General features: G+C 42.7%; 1 protein-coding gene across 5 annotated transcripts in view; it reads right to left on the bottom strand.

Moving 5' to 3' along the window:
• The window catches only part of LOC145399071 (transcription factor 12-like), a 185,809-nt gene that overhangs the window by 126,811 nt on the left and 38,761 nt on the right, over positions 1-20,237 (bottom strand). For all 5 annotated transcript variants that reach the window (XM_080271822.1, XM_080271821.1, XM_080271823.1 and 2 more), the window contains exons 3-5: positions 18,926-19,101; positions 4,050-4,238; positions 1,750-1,917 (exon numbers count right to left, since the gene is read on the bottom strand). In XM_080271822.1, coding sequence (XP_080127948.1) covers positions 1,750-1,917; positions 4,050-4,238; positions 18,926-19,101 — 533 coding nt within the window. The remainder of the gene's footprint in view (positions 1-1,749; positions 1,918-4,049; positions 4,239-18,925; positions 19,102-20,237) is intronic.

The raw sequence follows: 20,237 nt of genomic DNA, 5'->3' as shown, positions 1-20,237 counted from the left end.
ACCCCAAACGGGATTGAGGCATCTGGCAATAGACAGATAGATAGAAATATAATTCCCATCTGACAGGATACCACAATAACTGACAACCATATGAATAAGGTAAAAATGTTAAGAAACATTAAATAAATGGATCACCAGCTTGAAAAATCTTTGTCTTATCCTCTACCAAATACTTTTTCTTCTTCACACCGACTCAATACTCAGGAAGTTCTTTTCTCTTCTTGCCTCAATCCTTTGAACTTCCCGGTATTTCACCGTCACCACTATTATCTGGTCCTCTAATGAATGAATTGGAAGCCATAATACAGTACAGGTAGACCACATGAGAACAATAGCTGGGAAAAAAAAAAAAAAGTGCAACTTAGATCACTACCATAGCACCACACACGCAGTCTGACAGCTGGCAGGAACTGTGAAAACAACATGGAGGACAACAGCTGAGGATCACCTTGCCCACCGGCACCCCATATATTGACGCGAAAGGTGAATTATTGATATTGATACATAAGTTCTTGGAAACTCTGGGCTTTTCTGCAAAAGCAAAATTCGCAAATCACGCGAAACATAAGGGCTCACTGTATATATATATATATAAACACAGCAAATTTATCTGTCTCCAAAAAACTGATTTACACTGAAACCAAGTACCAGTAATACGTACAGTCACTGCATAATTGTTTGCCTTTCGATAGTTTGTGAGCAGTACACCTGGACCATTCAAGAAAAAAATTTCTGTTTAATATTATGTATATATTTCGTGTGTGTCTTACAAATGGTGACTACAAGGGCTAGTTCATTACAGAATAGCTAAGTGGGTGCCCGAAAACTTTCCTTCTTTGTATGCATGCAGCGTTGCACTTCCCAAAACGCAAGGAACTCTACAGGACTCTATATCTTACAATCACTTTCTTCTCTAACTCCTGTTCCCAAAGACATCAAAGGATGGCTCTATAGCAGTTCTGCTACTCCTCACCCCAAGTGAACGTGAGAAATTATGTCGAGGTGATGACAATGAAGACAATACTCAGAATATGTGAAACAAATACAATGGTAAATGATCAATATCTTTCATCAGTTACAAAAGCATTCTACAATTGGAAGTGGATAGGAATAGCTGTGATATCTACAATTTAAGGGAATTGTCCCACCATTGGTACAGTACTGAACAACTATGAAAATGAACTGTTATACTGTATATTGACTTTTCATGTCAAATGATTATTCTACCACTGACCATGTATGGAACAAATTTGGCACTGTTCACTAAGACCACCAGCAAAGATATTACAGTGCAATACAGTAGTTTAAATGATTAGAGATACAGGATAAAGAAATTAAGAAATCATAGAGTATTTTTTGTTCCTTGCCTCTATGCAGCCCTTGGGTCAAATCTCTGCCTCAAACTAGGAACACTACATCATGCAGAATACACTAATTTTTATGGTCTCAAGCTGAATGGTGTATGCAAGGGCTCATGGCCATTTGAACACATGGGTATACTTCAACTTGAGAATTTTGGCACACAGCCACTAAGGCACTTGGGTACATGACTGCTCAAAACTAAACCACTTCAGCAAAGAGCCAGGCACACAGCCACTTGGATACTCAGGTACACAGCCACTTCAGCAAGCAGCCACACAACTTCGGATCTAACATGGTGCTCCACACAACATTACTCTTACAGTGCAAAACAACATCCCCCCACATCCTATCACTACTAGAGGCATATAAATATGTGAAGAGGCTTACTATGGGAAGGGAACGATCATAGTGGGGAGAGGTGGGCGTGTGAGGCTGTGGCCATTGCTGAGGGGCCCCACTGTTGGCTCCAGAGGTCAATGGGGGTGGAGAAGTGGCAGAAACAGGGGTGCCGGGATTACTGCTATAGCTGCTGGACGTCTGTTCACCAGGGTAGATCTGAGTAATATATAAATGTTAATAAGACTAAGGCTAAGAAATACAAAAATCACAGTACAATGTATTAATCAAGGGTGTTATGTTCTGGGTGTGCTTGGTGTGCTGCACTCACCCACAGAAAAATGACAAATGTATCATAAATATACGTTCACTCAATAATATAATTAACCCTCAACAAGTGGGCTGGTGGAGGGTTGGTGCCCCATTCCGAAAAACGACCAACTCAAAAGTCATATGGCCATTCTTAATGGGATTATGGCATGTGGCAATAGATACTGTACAGCAGACCAATAGATAGAATCCTAGTGGGAAACTTTTGTGTCTCTTACCATAAAATGTTGTGGAAGGTGTTCTGTGGTAGCACTGAACACCTAATAATTAACAGCAACACACAGGTGGACGGCAAGGATATGGGGAGACAACCGAAAAATAGGCTCGAGAGTGAACTACTGTATATTCTGACACACGTCTGATATCATGGAACTTGGCTATATGTATATTGTAATGCACAGAGCTCATTATTTCATATCCTGTATCACTATACAGTATTTGTAATATCAATCAAACTGCCTAAAAAGCAAGTCAAAACTGTGTATGATCAGTTTACTGTATCATCTTTTTTTTTTTTTTTCCGGTAATGAAAATCAGAATTTGATAGGCAGATTCAGCATTATCTTGAGCTGGCAACGCCTCAATCCAGCTCAGTTCTTGGACTCAGTAACTGACAAGACTAGTGACAGGGTGGTTGTACACTAACACTTAGTATCTATCTATCTATCTATCTATTGCCAGACGCCTCAATCCCGTTTGGGGTGGCCACAAACAAATCGCCTCTACGTCGTCCTGTCCCCCTCCATTTCACTGCCCTGCTCCCAACTCACACCCCCCTCTCTCATATACCTCTCCACCCCATCACTCAGTATCATAAACACCATTTCTATGATTTGTGGATTTCAATTAAAATCTTATATTACTTCCAACTTGTGCTATGTCCATAAATACAGTTCATCGTTTATTTATGTATTACAATTTATATCATTCATCTGGCAATTCACTGTCTATTAGCCTACGTACAGAAATGCAAAAGACAGATATATATATTATTTTGGCGATTCTTATAACAAACTATTAGGTTCTGCATAGCAGCACACCCTGTAACAATAAACTATCATATACCACTGGTATTAATCACAATAGTTACATAAAACATAGAGTACATGAAAAATATTTGATCACACTTATTAACCATGGCACGTTTTCGTTTTCGTTTTTAAAGGCTCCAACATGCTTGCATGTGTCGGCCTTGGTCACCTAATGGCGGCTCTCCATGCTGCACGATCCATTGCAGCCTCCCTGTTCAGTCCCTTAACCCTAAGGTCACACTTAATGACCTCGTCCCATGTCTTTCTCGGTCTACCCCTCATAACCCCACCCCCAATATTAACACTTCTCACCTTCCTCACCCAACTATCATCCCCCATCCTCTCCACATGTCCAAACCACCTCAATCTACCTCTCCTCATCACAACACCAATACACTCCAGTCCCATCCTACCTCTCAACTCTTCCATTGTAAACCCAGGCCCTCCAGGCCTTGGACGCAGGGACGCACTGCACATCCACCTAATCATTGTCATTTCTGTACGTCTGAGCCGGCGAATGTCTTCCTCCTTCACTGGCCAGGTCTCACTGCCATACAGCATTACACTCCTAACACACGCTGCATACAAAGACCCCTTAGCACGTAGGGAGAGCCCCCTCAATGTCAGGAGAGGCAAGAGCTCCCTGAACTTCTTCCAACCACTTCTCACCCTAGCCACAGAGCTAGCTCCAGCCCCACCTCCAGCACACAACATGTCTCCTAAATAACAAAACTCTTCCACACACTCAAGAGATTCACCAGCAAGTTCAATTCTTTCACGTCTGACGATCACATAAGTTATTTAATATAACTAAACAGAGATGTATATTCTGTGTTATACAACTCTATATTGTCTTCCATGATGTGGCATTAAGCAATATGTGGAGATAATAATGAGGAAACTGACATCCACTTCACAAAATCTGAGGATTTTTCATTAATCACTGACACATAACAAATCAGTAAAAAACAGGAGGAAGTATGGACTCACCGAAGATAATGCTTTGCCAAGTGTGTCGCCTGTGTTGGCTGTGGCTGTGGCCTGGGTGTGATTAGGCACAGGGGAGTGTGTGTAGAGGGGGGAGGAGGTGGGCACAGACCCTCCCACAGTGGTACTGCTGGCTCCAGGGCCACGGAAGGAGGACATGGGGGGCAGACCTGAGGCCATGTTCTCATAACCCTGTAATTAAGAAACATCTTCCTTGTCATATTTTGCTTCTGTAAATAAATGGAAATCTTACAGAAATGATCATAACAGAAATGAAGTGATGATTTTTTTTTTTTTTTTTAATGCAAGAAAGAAGGAACCAAACGACAGGAGCCCACACACCATTCTTAAAAAAAAAAAAAAAAAAAAAAAAGAGAGAGAGAGAGAGAGAGAGAGAGAGAGCCAAATTCGAGATCCTTTCATTTCATGATGACTGGACACACTGCATTTGAAAGACTGGAGATCATAGGAAGTAGGATATACAGACAGTGGGAGACAGTTCCAGAGTTGACCTGTTGCATTAATGAAGGACTGGGAGTAATTGTCAACTCTTGCATTAGAGAGCTGGACAGAAAAGGGATGACAGTTCGTCGCTAGACGGGTGCTATGCACCTGTCGTAGAGGTGGAGATATGCAAGCAGATGGTTCAGAGGAGCAGTAACCATGGAAGTAGCAAAAAAGGATAAAGATGCAACAGTGTGGCGAGGAGACAAAGGTTGAAGGGAGCCAGTAACAGGAGGAGAGTTAATGAGACGAAAAGCCTTTGACTCCACCGTATTGAGAAGAGCTGTATGTGGGAAGCCTCCCCACACGTGAGAGTTGTATTCCACACAGGGACGAATAAAATCCAAGCATAAAGTCAACAACTGTGCAGGAGTAAAGAAGGTGCAGAGTCAGCTTAGCACACCTAATCTCTTGGAAGCAGATTTTGCAAAAGATGCAATATGATCTTTCCAAGATAAGTCCCGTGTAAATGAAACCCCAAGCATGTTCAAGGAAGATGTAGGATTGAGCTGGATATTATTAAACATTAATGGGTACTCATAAGGATGAATTTGTTGGGTTGATAGGTGTAAAAACTGAGTTTTTGACATATTAAAAACAAGATTATTTTTACCCCAGTCAGAGATACAAGCCAAGTCAGACATTAGGAGTGCCATAGCCTCATCCCTTGTTGTTGAAGTAACTGCTGAGATGGACACTGCGAGAAACAAATGGAAAGGTGAAGGGTGGAATCATCAGCGTATGAGTGGACAGGGTTAGATGTACAGCTTAAAAGATCATTGATAAATAAAAGGAAGAGAGTTGGTGATAGGACAGAGCCCTGAGGAACACCACTGTTGACAGATCTAGGAGAAGAACAATGGCTGTCTACAACAGCAACTATTGAACGACCAGAAAGGACGCTATAGATGAAGGCACTGACAGAAGGATAGAAACCATAAGAGGACAGTTTGGAAATTAAAGATTAATGCCAGACTCGATTGAAAGCCTTTGAGATGTCAAGTGCAATGGCAAAGCTTTCGCCAAAGTCCTGAAAGAAGGTTGACCAGGAGTCTGAAAGGTAGGTGAGAAGATCGCCAGTGGAGCGTCCCTGACAGAACCCATACTGACGATCAGAAAGAAGGTTGTGATAGGAAAGATGCTTTAAAATTTTTCTGTTAAGAATTGACTCGAAACATTTGAGATACAGGATGTTAAAGCAATTGGATGATAGTTAGAGGGCTGGGAATGGTCACCCTTCTCTGGGACTGGCTGAATGAGAGCAAACTCCCAGCAAGAAGGAAAGACAAAGGCGAAAGAGTTTACCTAGGCAGGGTGGAAGCACAGATGGAGATTCTTGAGGACAACAGGAGGGACTCCATCAGGTTCATATATCTTGTTAGTATTAAGGCCAGTGATGGCAGAAAATACATCAGCTGAAGAAATTTTAATGTTAGCCATGAGGAAGTTAGACGAGGGAACTGATGGAGGAACAGCACCAGAATCGTCTAAGGTGGAATTGGAGGAGAAAGTCTGAGTGAAGAGATCTGCTTTATCAGTAGAGGAAATAGCTACAGAGTCATCAGAGTAGAAAAGAGGAGGGAAGGATGATTAGGTAAAGTTGTTAGAAAGGTTTTTGGCAAGGTGCCAGAAGGAGCAGGAAGAATTCGAGCTGGGGAGTTGAGAGTATTTAGTACGGATGAAATTATTTTTAGCAGAGCGAAGAACTGACTTAGCACGATTCCGGGCAGAAACATAAACAAGATGTGATTCAGGGGTGGGTTGGCTCTGGTACCTTTTATAGGCCCTCTCCTTGTTGCGGACAGCATTAGAACAAGCATGATTAAACCAAGGCTTGCGTGCAATAGTCAAAGGATATGAGATGGGAATGTATGCTTCCATGCCTGAGAGAATAACCTCCATAATGCGAAAAGCACACTCAGATGGCTCCCAGCCATGGAAGCAATAATCATTCCAGGGAAAATCAAAGAAGTACAGTATTGCCTGAGGGCCTCCCAAACAGCAGCTCCAAAGTGCCACAGTTGACGTTTCTTTGGAGGGTCCACAGGCTGTACTGGAGCAATAGGACAGGACAAGGTAATGAGGTTGTGATCGGAGGAGCCCAACAGAGAGGAAACATTAATAGTATAAGCAGAAGGAATAGTTGTAAGGAAGAGGTCGAGTATGTTGGAGCTCTCTCCAGGGCGGTCAGGGATAAGGCTAGGGTGCTGTACAAGATGCTCTAAGTCATTATGGATAGAAAAGATGTAGGCTTGTTCACCAGGTGGATCAGTGAAAGGAGAGGAAAGCCAAAGGCAGTGGTGAACTATGAAATCTCCTAGAATGGAGATTTCAGAGAAAGGAGAAATGGATAGAACATTTTGTATAAAGGGAGGCATTTTACAGACATCCAGTGTTACATGAGAAGTAGAGAAAATCTAAGATTTATCATGTACAAGGCACAGTAGAAGGTGAAGACTTTTTCATCAATCTCATTATGAAAGGTGTAATTACAAAAATTACTGATGGTCTAAGGCTTAAAACTAACAGTCAGTATGATGGTCATGTGCCTTGTGTATATAGGTTTGAAGTCCCATGAGGTGGCTGGATACCAGGAGCCTGAATGGTAGATGAAAGGCTGTGTAGCCCACTCTACTGACCATGCTGTTGTTAGTTCTCCCACTTCTGTGCTTTTTCTTTCCTTATTTCTGGACCCTACCTCATCTCATCCCTCCATGGGAAAATAGGTCAGGATAAAAATGACAATGACAATGTTGATAAAAATGACAGTGACAGAGATGACAATAATGATGATAAAGATTATGATTATGAATCATTCATTCATTATCCAATCCTACATTGCCCCATGAGGAGCGTAGGAGCCCGGGGCTAGGCAGTTGGTCCCGACATTTAAGATGAGAGTGAACAGCCTCACTCATCCCTGAGTGGTATTACATGAGCAATCAACCCCAACCATCCCTTGGATATAAACCTTCACCGGCTCAATCCGATTGGAGCGCAATAATTACCCACTAAACCACCAGGCGCCAAAATTTGGTTATATGGTTACCACCCAGCATAGAAAATGGTTTCCTGGTGTACAGGAAACCATTTGGCTTGTCACTCAGTGTAGAGTCACCCACAGGCTGAAGGAAGAGGAAAGAATGAAGGAAAGAAAGATTATGATTATGATGATAATGATGATGTCCGTGAAACAACCATTTTATATTATCATCACTGACATCCTAATCCTACTTCCTATGAATATCAAGGTGGGCAGGCTTCAGAAATGCAACAAGAAAGTACAAAACTGCAAGAACTAATCAACAAGGGTCAGTCAAAAGGCTTTTTAATGACCAATAAGGTACTGGCAGGTGATGGCGACCATCATCCACTCATTTGATGTTGTGCTGTCTACTTCTTCCCTCACCTTTATCATTCTTTTTCTGAGCCTGCCCTTCCCTCTTCCTATTTCTCCCACCTTTCCTGCCACTTTTTATTGCTCTTCTTTCCTTTTCAGATGATTTTACATAGAGTGACAAGCCTAATGGTTTCCTGTAAGCCAGGAAACCATTTACAATGCTGGATGGTAACCATATAACCAACCCATATGTGTTCCTCACGTGTCGAAAAGTGAGTTGGCGGAGGGTTAATGTCCCTCCCCATAAAACAACAAACTCCAGGTCAAATGGCCACCCCTTACGAGATTATGGCATCTGACTAAAGATAAAAAAAATAAACATATAATATGGTATATCACACAAAGGGAAACATTTGGACTAGATACTGATGTAAATACTGCACTACAAAATACACCAGCCCTTATGTAATCTTGGTAAGAAATAAAAACAGTAGACTTGGTATAAAGTAGGTGTGTACAAAATTCTTTGTCAAGATTTCATTACAGTAAGCATACATAAATATGCTAATTTCAATTCAAGTGTGAGTACTTTCAGGCTGGATCCTGTAATGAGGTTGCTACTGCTGAGGTTTCTATCCATCGCTTTTACTGTCTGATGTGACCAACTGCCCTTGGGATTTTGGTCCTGTTCCTCACCCTGCCCTAGGGTGGGAAAGGAGGTACAGATGATGATGATCTGACCAACCGTTAAGAAACAGGAAGGGTATGGTATGGAAGTTGAGGAAGCATCAAGACTGACAAATGACAGAAATGAAATGATGAAGTATGGATGGATGTGCATATGACATGAGCTGCACTCTTCATTAACCAGGCAGATAACACTATGATCTCTACCCCGCAAGTGCTCTGAGCATTATACCATCAAATGAATCATTAACTTTGGGATGCAGTTGCCTGACAAGTGGATCAGAGAACTGTTAAGGCATGATCGATGAGTGAATGAATGCAAGGCCTATTGCTCTATGCACTCCTCTGACATTTCTCATCCTTTGGCATTTCCGTTTCCATATTTACAGAACCAGCAACCCAATTATTAGAGGCTTACATTACATCTGAAATTAGCAGTCGCAAGAGGACTGCAAATACTGTAGTAGCATTAGTACCAATATTAACATATGGATGTGAGACACTGGTGTACTGTGAAAATGAAAAACTCTGAGTTAAGGCAGTGGGAATGGTTTCTTCAGAAGTGTGTGTGGATTGCAAAGAGCGGACAGGCTAAAAAAAAAAAAATAATGTGATTTGTGAAAGATGTGGAGTAATGAAGTCTGCAGACAAAAGAGTTGAAGAAAGTGTTTCTATGGTATGGTCATATGGAGAGAATGGATACGAGCAGAAGGACAACAATGGAATATTTTTGTATGTTTCATGGTAGAAGGAGGCATGGCTGCCCGAAAAGAATCATTTCATTTTGTTTATAAGGCTCCAACATGTTTGCATGTGTCAGCCTTGGTCACCTAATGGCAGCTCTCCACACTGCTCGATCACTGGCAGCTGCTCTGTTCAGTCCCCTATCCCTGAGGACACACTCTATAACCTTGTCCCAGGTCTTTTTTGGTTGGTCCCATGCAACCCCACCCCCAGTATTCACAATACTCATCTTCTGCACCCAACTGTCATCCCTCAACCTCTCCACATGCCCAAACCATCTCAATATACCCCTCTTCATCACAACACCAATACACTCTAGTCCCATCCTTCCTAATAACTCTTCCATCATAAACCTGGCCCCCTCGGGCCTCGCACTCAAGAACACATGGGACATCCACCTAATCACTGTCACTTCTGTACGTCTGAGCCTACGAATATCCTCTTCATTTACTGCCTAGGTCTCACTACCATACAGCATTAAGCTCATAACATATGGCCACATACAAAGATCCCTCGGCAAGGATGTCAGGAGAGGCAACAGCTCCCTGAACCTCCTCCAACCATGCCTCACTCTAGTCACTGAGCTAGCTCCAGCCCCATTTCCAGCATGGAACATGTCTCCCAGGTAACAAAACTCTTCCACACTTTGAAGAGTTTCACAAGCAAGCTCAATTATTCTACGCCTGACAATCTCCACATGCTCTCCATGACACAATGCACACATGAAATAAGCATTATCTTCCAGTCTACCCCTAATACCATTACATCTATAATGCACCCACTTATCACAAACCCTGAACAAGGTGGAGTTACCTCCCACATCCTTGCAGCAAACTGCACATGGCCACTTTTCCTCTTCTATGACAGTACTGTCACCAACCCTAGAAATCTGCATTACCTCTCAAGCCCTTGTTCCCAATACCGTCTCTCCACTTCCCAAATCTCTCCTCCACCCCCCCCCCTCCTGCACACACCGCAATCAACACCAAATCATTGGCATACAACATCTCCCATGGAAGTCCATCTCTGAAGCAGTCAAATGAGATATGGTAAAATGAAATGAGAGAGAGAGAGAGAGAGAGAGAGAGAGAGATGGATGAAATTTATATAACGGAGTGCATGACTGGGGTTTGACATCCCCCTTTTTTAACCTGACAGTCAGTGGACTGAGTGTCTGACAGGTTAGTTACTTGCTATTCAACCCCTAAATGCCAGGGGTTTTCTGATGTTTCATGCTCCTCCCTACAGGGGATATCCATGACGAAAAAAAATACCCTTACTTTAACCCTAATATCTGCCAAACTATAACAGCTAGAGAAAAAATTAAAGATATATAAGAATCACCAACTCTTCCTCTTTCAAATGAAAGTCTCCCAACGTCTCTGGGTGGTCCCGTCGATGAGTAAGGATAATTTAAAGTTCAAAGGGTAATGGGAAGACGCCTGCAACTATACACGTCAACCGGCGTTGCTCAGCGCCCAAAATCGTGACTGCTATACACGTCAGCCGGCAGTTAGGGGTTAAGGGAAGGTGTACCTGTCAGGTGGAGCCAGGATTCCTGGGGCATGAATAATGAATGAAGGGTGTGTGACCCATTTCACTGGGCACGATGTTGATTAGTTCTCTCCCTATCATATTCTTATCATCTCTTTAGTGCTTGGATCCTAACCTCACCTCAACAGCAGGCGGGAAAAATAGGAGGGATAATAATGATGATGATGATGATGATGAAAATGACGATGACGATGGTGATATATAAGGCATGTGATGGACAACCACTGACCTTGGACTGTACTGTATTACCGCAAGAGTGAAGTCTGGCTACAAGACTGCTAACTAACCAAATAAATATCACTCTCCGTGAAAGAACTCAATCCCCAAAAGTCTACACTGAGACTCACATATTACAAGTATTATTACACATTACTGTCTTGTTTCCAATTGCTTCCAGCAGTTACTGTTATGCAATTAACTGATTTTGATGCTTACTTAACAATCCTGTCCACAATGAAACACCACCTGTACCACCGCCAAACCTAGCAATGCATAGTTCCTAAAGAGGGTGCATTGCATTATCAATCTGATTTACTACTTGTAGCATGATTATGATGTAGTTGAATACTCAGTCTGATATATGAAAGTACAATAAGTTTACACTTTGATATGAGCAAAATTCAATACAGAATGTGTCTGGTGAAAGTTTAATTATTTTACTTTTGGATTTACATCATCATTAGGGCCTCCTTTCCCACCCTAAGGCAGCGTGAGGAGTAGTAACATCCAGACTGCCCAAGTCTGCCCAATCCTGTGGGCCACACTTCCATTCATTCATCATTAAAGCCCCCGGAACCCTGGCTCTACCGGATACGCCAAAAACATTCATCACATTCTGCAACTTCACACAAACGTATCCGACTGAGTTAATCTGGACGCTGCCATGCTCACAAGGGGTGCCAAAATCCCTGATCATGCACTTCTCCTCATAACATTCATCCAGCCAGCTCGATATCTTGGCAGTTCCCTAGCCTCACCGACTTCCAAACCTCTCTTCCTCAAACACTCATCCACCATAACTCTCCACCTTCTCCTTGGCATACCTCGCCTTCGCTCTCCTTCAAATTCGCTCAGGTATACCTTTTTCACCACTCTATTGTTATCCATTCTTTCCACATGCCCATACCATCTCAGGACACTCTCTTCGATTCTGGTGTCCACCAACTTCCTCACTCCACACCTTTCACAAATCACATTATTTTGTATCCTATCCACCCTCTGAACTCCACATACATTCCTCAGCAGTTCCATCTCCACTGCTCTTACTCTCGGCTTTTCATTTTCATGCCACACCATAGTCTCACACCCATATGTTAAAGCTGGCACTAACACTCCCTCCTGTATGCCTCGTGCAGCTGCAACACTCAAGCCTCTGTTTCTTATCAAGGCCTTCATTGCACCAGCTATTTTCCTTCCTTGTGTCACTCTACTTTCAACTTCTTTTCCACATTTTCCTCTCTTTTCTATCACTCTACCCAAGTATTTGAATTCTCTCACCAATTCCAGTCTCTCTCCATTCACTGTACCATCACACTGGGAGTCACCTTCTCTCTCAATAACCATCACTTTACTCGTCTCTACATTTACTCTCAAGGCACAACGCTCACAGACATAAGCAAAACTCTGCACTAGCCTACCAAGTTCTTGTCCGGTACTTGCTAGCAGTACTGCATCATCAGCATACAACAAATTTGAGATATTCCATCTATCACCATTCATTACCGACGCCATCCCTCTCTCCATTACTCGTGTTTTTATTTCTCTCATTACCCCATCCATATATATAGTATATTGAACAACCATGGGGACATCACACAACCTGGATGCACGCCCACACCGATCGTGAACTATGCACTTAGATGCCCATTAACCCTTACACATGCTTCGCTACCATCGTAAAAACTCTTGACAGCCTACACCATACATGCACAAAACTTTCCACAATCCCTCTCTGTCTACTTTGTCGTATGCTTTTTCCAGATCCATGAATGCCATAAACACCTTATGGTCCTTCTCACAAGCCTTCTCTGTTATGTGTCTCTCTGCAAATACTTGATCCACTCATCCTCTGCCACTCCTAAAGCCACCCTGTTCATCACTCATTAGGACTTCTGATATCTCTCTTACTTTCTTATAATAATTCTTCCATATACCTTCCCTATCACACTCAATAAACTTATGCCACGATAATTCTTGCACTCACTTCACTCACCTTTATTTTTGTATAAGGGTACAATCACAGCCTTTTTCCACTGTGCAGGCACAGCTTCGCTCATCCATGCCTTCTTACATATCTCCAACAAGCACTTCATTTCACACTCTCCACTACACTTAAGCATCTCTGCATACACCTCATCAACCCCAGCTGCTTTCCCATTTTTCAGCCACTTCACAGCACTCTTCACCTGAGTGAGTGTCACATCTCCAGGCACTGCATTCCTTCTCTGCACACCCCCAAAACCAATCATGGGGGTGTGCAGAGAAGGAATGCACACACACACACACACACACACACACACACACACATATATATATATACCTGTATCTATCTATCTATCTATCGCCAGATGTCTCAATCCCGTTCGGGGTGGCCACAAACAAATCGCCTCCAAGTCGCCCTGTCCACTGCCATTTCACTGCCCCGCTCCCAACGCACACCCCCCTCTCTCATATACCTCTCCACCCCATCCCTCCATCTCATCCTCGGCCTCCCCCTCCCTCTTCCCCCCTCCACCTCACTCACATATACTCTCTTCGTCAGTCTTTCACCCTCCATCCTCTCCACATGGCCAAACCACCTCAGTGTATTCCTCCTAACGCCTCCTATCACATCCACATCCACACCACAACGTTCCTTTATATCCTCATTTGTCAGCCTGTCTCTCCATGTGACTCCACAGGCTCCTCTTACATAACTCATTTCCACTGCTCTCACTCTTGACTTGTGTCCTTCCAACAATGTCCAAGCTTCACTTCTATACGTTAGAGTTGGTATCACAATACTGTCATGTAGTAACTTTTTCACTTCCATGCTCACTTCCCTGCTTCTTATCACTGCTTTCAAGGAACCAGCAACCTTTCTTCCCTGCTGTACCCTTTCAAGCACTTCACCCTCCAAACTTCCATCCTTACTCATCACACTTCCCAAGTACTTAAACGTACTCACATTTTCCAATTCCTCACCATCCAACCTTGCTGTACATTCACTGACTTCACCTCTCTCAAAGACCATCGCTTTACTCTTCCCTACATTCACCTTTAGATTCCGTTTCTTACACACTCTCCCAAATTCATCCACCAAGCCTTGCAGCTCTCCTTCATCTTCACTTAACAACACAGTATCATCTGCAAACAACAGTACAAGGAGTTTCCAAACACTACCCTCTCTCATCAGGGCCACTCCAACATCCACTACCCTACCTTGTACCTCTTTTATTACCCCATCCATGTACAGATTGAACAACCATGGAGACATGACACATCCCTGTTTCGACCCAACCTTCAAAAAGAAAAATTCACTCATTCACCATCCACACGCACTGCAGCCTTAGCACCATCATACATACTCTTCACAGCATTCAACAACTTCCCATCTACTCCATATATTCTTAATACTTTCCAGAATCCTTGTCTCTCCACCCTGTCATATGCTTTCTCCAAATCCATGAACGCCGCATATAACTTCTTTCCCTTCTCTAGAAACTTTCCCACTAAAGATCTAAGAATGAATATCTGATCTACACAACCTCTTCCCTTCCTAAAGCCTCCCTGTTCTTCTCCAACTAATTCCTCTGTTCTTTCTCTAACTCTGTCAATAAGTATCCTACCATACACTTTTCCTATTATACTATGAAGACAAATGCCCCTATGATTACCACACACTTCTTTTTCCCCTTTTCCTTTGAACAAGGGAATAATTATACCCGACTTCCAATCCTCCGGGACTCTACTTTCCTCCCAGGCCAATCTGCACATTTTCCTCATCCATTTTACTACTATCTCTCCCTCATGCTTCAGCATTTCACCACACACTCCATCAAGTCTTGGGGCTTTTCCCAATTTAACTTTCTTCATTGCTTCCACAACTTCTATCCTACTGATTTCTTCCTGTCTTCTCACCTCTCTCCTTCTCCCAGCCATTCCCCAGCCACTCGCATTACTTCCATCCTGTATGTTCAACAATTCCTTAAAGTGTTCGCTCCATCTGCTCACTTTTTCTCCCTTCTCCACTAGTAATCTACCATTTTCATCTTTCACTCCCCTGCTAACTTTACTTCCACCTGTCTTACTCTTTTCACCTCTTTCCAGAACATTTTCTTACAGTCCCTCCCCTCCGTCTTCTCTTCATCCCACACACCACATCACATGCTGCACACATTTCTTCTGTGAATATCCTGCACACACCTTCCACGTCCCCCATCTGCTCCAATTCATATTTGCCCAATCATTCCTCCACTTCTCTCTTATACTCTGCCTTTTTCTCATCCTCCTGTAACCTTTCCACTCTCCTTACAAATACTCCTTCTTCCCATCCTTCCCTTCTTCTATTTCTCCATCTTAATTGGATCTTGATTCTGGCCACCACCATGTAGTGGTCAGAAAGTCCACTCCCCCAACCTCTATATGCTCTTGCATCCATTACACATTTTCACATCCTTTCATCCACACACACATAATCAATCATTGCCTTCCTTTCATTCAGTTCACCACCCACCCTTCTCATCACTCGCCATGTAAACCTGTGGATCATTTTGTCCCTGAAGAAGGTATTGTCTATCACCAACCCCCTCCCAGCACAAATGTCCACTAACGCATTGCCATTCTCATCTATCTCAGCAGGCACACCCCACTCACCAACTATTCCATCCATCTTCACATTCCCAACTTTACCATTCATATCACCAATCAAAAACACTCTCTCATTCCTTCCAAACTTATCCATGCACACTTCTACATTTGTCCAGAACTCTTCTCTCACTCTTCTAGCACGATCTTGCGTTGGCGCATACACACACACAATCGCCCACATTTGTATTCCAACTTTCAGTCTTACCCACACAATTATATATATATATATATATATAAAGTGATCATGATGGGGGGATGGGGGATATGACCAGACGGGTAGGCACTGGTGTTGCGAATGACATAATGGGTTGTTATGGAGTACCAGGAGAAAATGATAATGGGAATTGATTAAAGGATATGTGTCAGGAGAGGAGGTTGTGCATTTGTCATTTGTATTTCAAACACAAACATGCATATAAATATACATGGTATAGAGGAAACGGGCATCGTTTTGAAAGAAGCCTGATTGATTCGTGCTTGTTGAGAGGTCGATGAAGGGAATGGTTGCTGATACGAGGGCTGTGAGAGGATGATGTGGAGGTCTGTCAGATAATATGATTGTGCTATGCAAGATCAAACTGAGAGGAGTGAGGTGGATCATGAGAAAGAAAGAAGCAGTCAGGGAGAAACACTGAAAGTTGAGAGGCTGAGGATCAAAGATGTAGCAGATGATTACAGGACCAAAGTAGAGGACGAGTTAGAATCATTGAACTGGAATGAATTGGATCTGGACAGCCTGTGGAATGCATATGGGGATTGCTTAGTTAGGAATGCTAAAGTGGTGTGTTGTGTGGCAAAAGTATCAACAAAAAAGAAGGGTATGGCATGGTGGGATGAGGAGGCTAGGAAAGCGGTGGAGGAGGAGAGGAAGAAGTGGCTAAAGTGGTTACAGGATAGGGGTTCAGTTGAAATAAGAACTGAGTATATAGAGAGCAAGAAGCACATAAAGAGACTAGTGAAGAGCAAAAAGTAGGAGGTAAATGATGATCTGGGAAGAAAAATGACTGTGAACTACTCTGAAAAAAGGAAGTTATTCTGGAAAGAGGTGCGGAAATGTAGAAGTGAAAGCGGAAAGAAATGTGATAGTGCGAAGAATGTATGTGGTAGGTTACGAACCCATGGAGATGATGTAAGGACCAGATGGAAAGAATATTTTGAAAGCCTGATGAATGGGAATAGAGAGAGCAGAGTGGCTGTAAACATGACTGGTTTTGGGGGTGTGCAGAGAAGGCATGCTGTGCCACGAGACATGACACTCGCACAGGTGAAGAGCGCTGTGAAGCGGCTGAAAAATGGGAAAGCACCTGGGGTTGATGAGGTGTATGCAGAGATGCTTAAGTGTAGTGGAGAGAGTGGAATGAAGTGCTTGTTGGAGATATGTAAGAAGGCATGGATGAGTGAAACTGTGCCTGCAAAATGTGCAAAAGAAGTTGAAAGTAGAGTGACACAAAAAAAAGTAGCTGGTGCAATGAAGGCCTTGACAAGAAACAGAGGCTTGAGTGTTGCAGCTGCTCGAGGCTTACATGAGGGAGTGTTAGTGTCAACTTTAACATATGGGTGTGAGATTATGCTGTGGCATGAAAATGAAAAGTCAAGAGTAAGAGCAGTGGTGATGGGACTGCTGAGGAATGCATGTGGAGTACAGATGGTGGATAGGATACGAAATAATGTGATTCATGAAAGGTGTGGAGTGAGGAAGTCGGTGGACACTAGAATCAAAGAGAGTGTCCTGAGATGGTATGGGCATGTGGAAAGAATGGATAACAAGAGAGTGGTGAAAAAGGTACACCTGAGCGAATTTGAAGGAGGGAGGAGGTGAGGTAGGCCAAGAGGAAGGTGGAGAGACATGGTGAATGAGTGCCAGAGGAAAAGTGGTTTGGAAGTTGGTGAGGCTAGGGAACTGACACGAGATCGAGCTGGCTGAATAAATGTTGTGAGGAGAAGTGCATGATCAGGGATTTTGGCACCCCTTGTGAGCATGGCAGCATCCGAGTTAACTCAATCAGATACTTTTGTGAGAAGCTGCAGAATGTGGTGAATGTTTTTGGTGTATCCGGTAGAGCCAGGATTCCGGGGGCTTTAACGATAAGTGAATGGAAGCGTGGCCTATTTGGACTGAGGAAGTTTGTCCTACTCCTCACCCTGCCCTTGGGTGGGAAAGGAGATCCAGATGATGATGATGATGATGATGATGAATGACAGACAGATAGATAGATAGATACAGATATGGACATAGTTCCTTGTAACAAACAGTACTAAGGGATCATGCTTAATTTAGCTTAAAAAAATAATCCTGGTACAGTAGAAGTCCGATTTTTCGGCATCTGTGGGACCAGGCAAGTGCCGAAAAATCAAAATTGCCGAATTATCAAAAACCCTACCCACTCAGTACCTTATATGTTTCGGTGAACACTATCATCACTACTCATATCATTACAAATGTGTTTGGAGAGAGTACTGTATACTGTTTGATACTGTACAATACTGTAATGAATACAGTACTATACATGAATATGAAAAATGAAGAAATTAGTGAACATACTGTATATAAATGTAATGATACAGTAGGCCTACAAGTTCACATGCACTTACCTAAACTTATAGTAGGTTCCTTATTTACATATGTACAATAGAAGGGGTTGATTGGAGTCTGCTACTGCTGGAAGAAGTCCCCAGCAGTAGAGGGGATGAAAAAAATCGGAAAATCTGCCGAACGATCAGAGATTTTCGTAAATGGGACTATTTCTCAAAACTGCCGAAATGTCAGATTTGCCGGGGAATTGGATGCCGAAAAATTGGACTTTTACTGTAGTAATATACTGAAAAAAAGTGCAATTCATGTGCACAACCATGCCAGACTGCTGTGCCTTAAGTGTGTATACCTGTACCAGCAATAACCTGATCATTGTATATAAAAAATATTTGTAAATATATTGATTACCAATACACAGTGCCATATATATTTAACATTTACTGCTGAAAACAACTGCACAATTTACTTGAATACCAATACTGCATCAACAGCAACAGCACAATATAGTCCGGTACAGCATAAAACCATCAGCTATGCTACAGTAAAACGTAAATCCTGTTAAAAGATGAAAGAGGAATGTAACAACGGAGCCTGGTAACAAATGTACTGTTCTACTAAAAACATAGCTTCTTAAAAAAAAAGCATCAAACACTAACAAACAGTACAAACCATGGGGTCGTGGAGGTGCGCCGTCATATAGTGTGGCTGTGTGAGGTGGGGTGAAGGGCCCATCATGGACGGTGAAGGGTAAGGGTAGCTTCCCATTGCTCCTGCCACTGCTGCTGCTGCCGCTGCTCCCCCCGCCCCACCTGCAGTCGCACCCCACACCTCCCCACCACCACTTTCTGCAACATAAGTAGTTTCCACATTCACAGAGGATATGCACTTCTAAGCAAGGCTTTTGAAATTCAGTGGGACCATGGGAAAAAAAAAAAAAAAAACAGTCCTAGGTACAATTTCCTCCCTTCCTGTGCCATATAAGGTCCCTCAGAAAAAAAAAAAAAAAAAAAAAAAAAAAAAAAAAAAAGTGATACAATGACACACCAACCATGAATTCAGAAATATTGATCCTATAAAGTGAACAAAGGTTTACTCAGTAATCATTTTGAAGCAAACTGGACCCAGGGGCTGGGTTCTTGTTGGTAGTTACATAGCATCTCCCTCATCCCTGCATACTGTGCACTTCACAATATTGGCCTCTTGATGTCCTACCAGAATCTGATCTTTAGCATCAGACTAAATCTGATACCTCATATTAAACTGTGTTGTATTTGGCAATAAAAGTTTAATATGGCAAGTTTCACTACTATACTTACAAATTTCTTTCCACCTCATTTGCTCTATTATTGTATCAAACACTGTATTAACACACATCAAAATCAGCAAACATGCATGGCTGCAACAGATTATTTCTCTATACGGTGTAACAGACTGATATGCAGGTATCCTGAAAAGCTCCAATATGAGTAACGTCACATTAGATTTAAGCTTTCAACAGGTCTTACACAATATACTGTATAAACAATATATATACATATATCTATCTATCTATCTATTGCCAGACGCCATAATCCCGTACGGGGTGGCCATTTGACTCTGAGTTATTTGTTTTACAGAGGGGCACTATCCCTCCACCAACCCACTTGACATGTAGGGAGCACGTATGGTTTGGTTATATGGTTACCACCCAGCGCTGTAAATGGTTTCTTGGCTTTACTGTACATATTTTTGAGTAGTATGCCATGTCCCCATTTTTCGATAAGGGATAAGGTGTTGTCCCTGGGTAGAGGACTTAGGTTTTGGAGTGTGTAGCACTTTATGACCGGATGCCCTTCCTGATGAGTACCAATGACCCTTGGGTGGACTCGAACCTCCGACCCTTCGGTCAGAGCACTCTAACTGAGCCACAGCTGCTATGACCAACTAGGTGACAGGTAAGCGCTACCTCTCCCGGAATGGCATCTTACCCGGGTGCAACGTG

This window comes from Coenobita brevimanus, chromosome 47 (genome assembly GCF_032717465.1).
Source record: "Coenobita brevimanus isolate Jiangsu-jjx chromosome 47, ASM3271746v2, whole genome shotgun sequence".
NCBI classification, from domain to species: Eukaryota; Metazoa; Arthropoda; class Malacostraca; order Decapoda; family Coenobitidae; genus Coenobita; species Coenobita brevimanus.
Note: the sequence above shows the minus strand (reverse complement) of the source record. Positions and strands in the feature narration are given on the sequence as shown.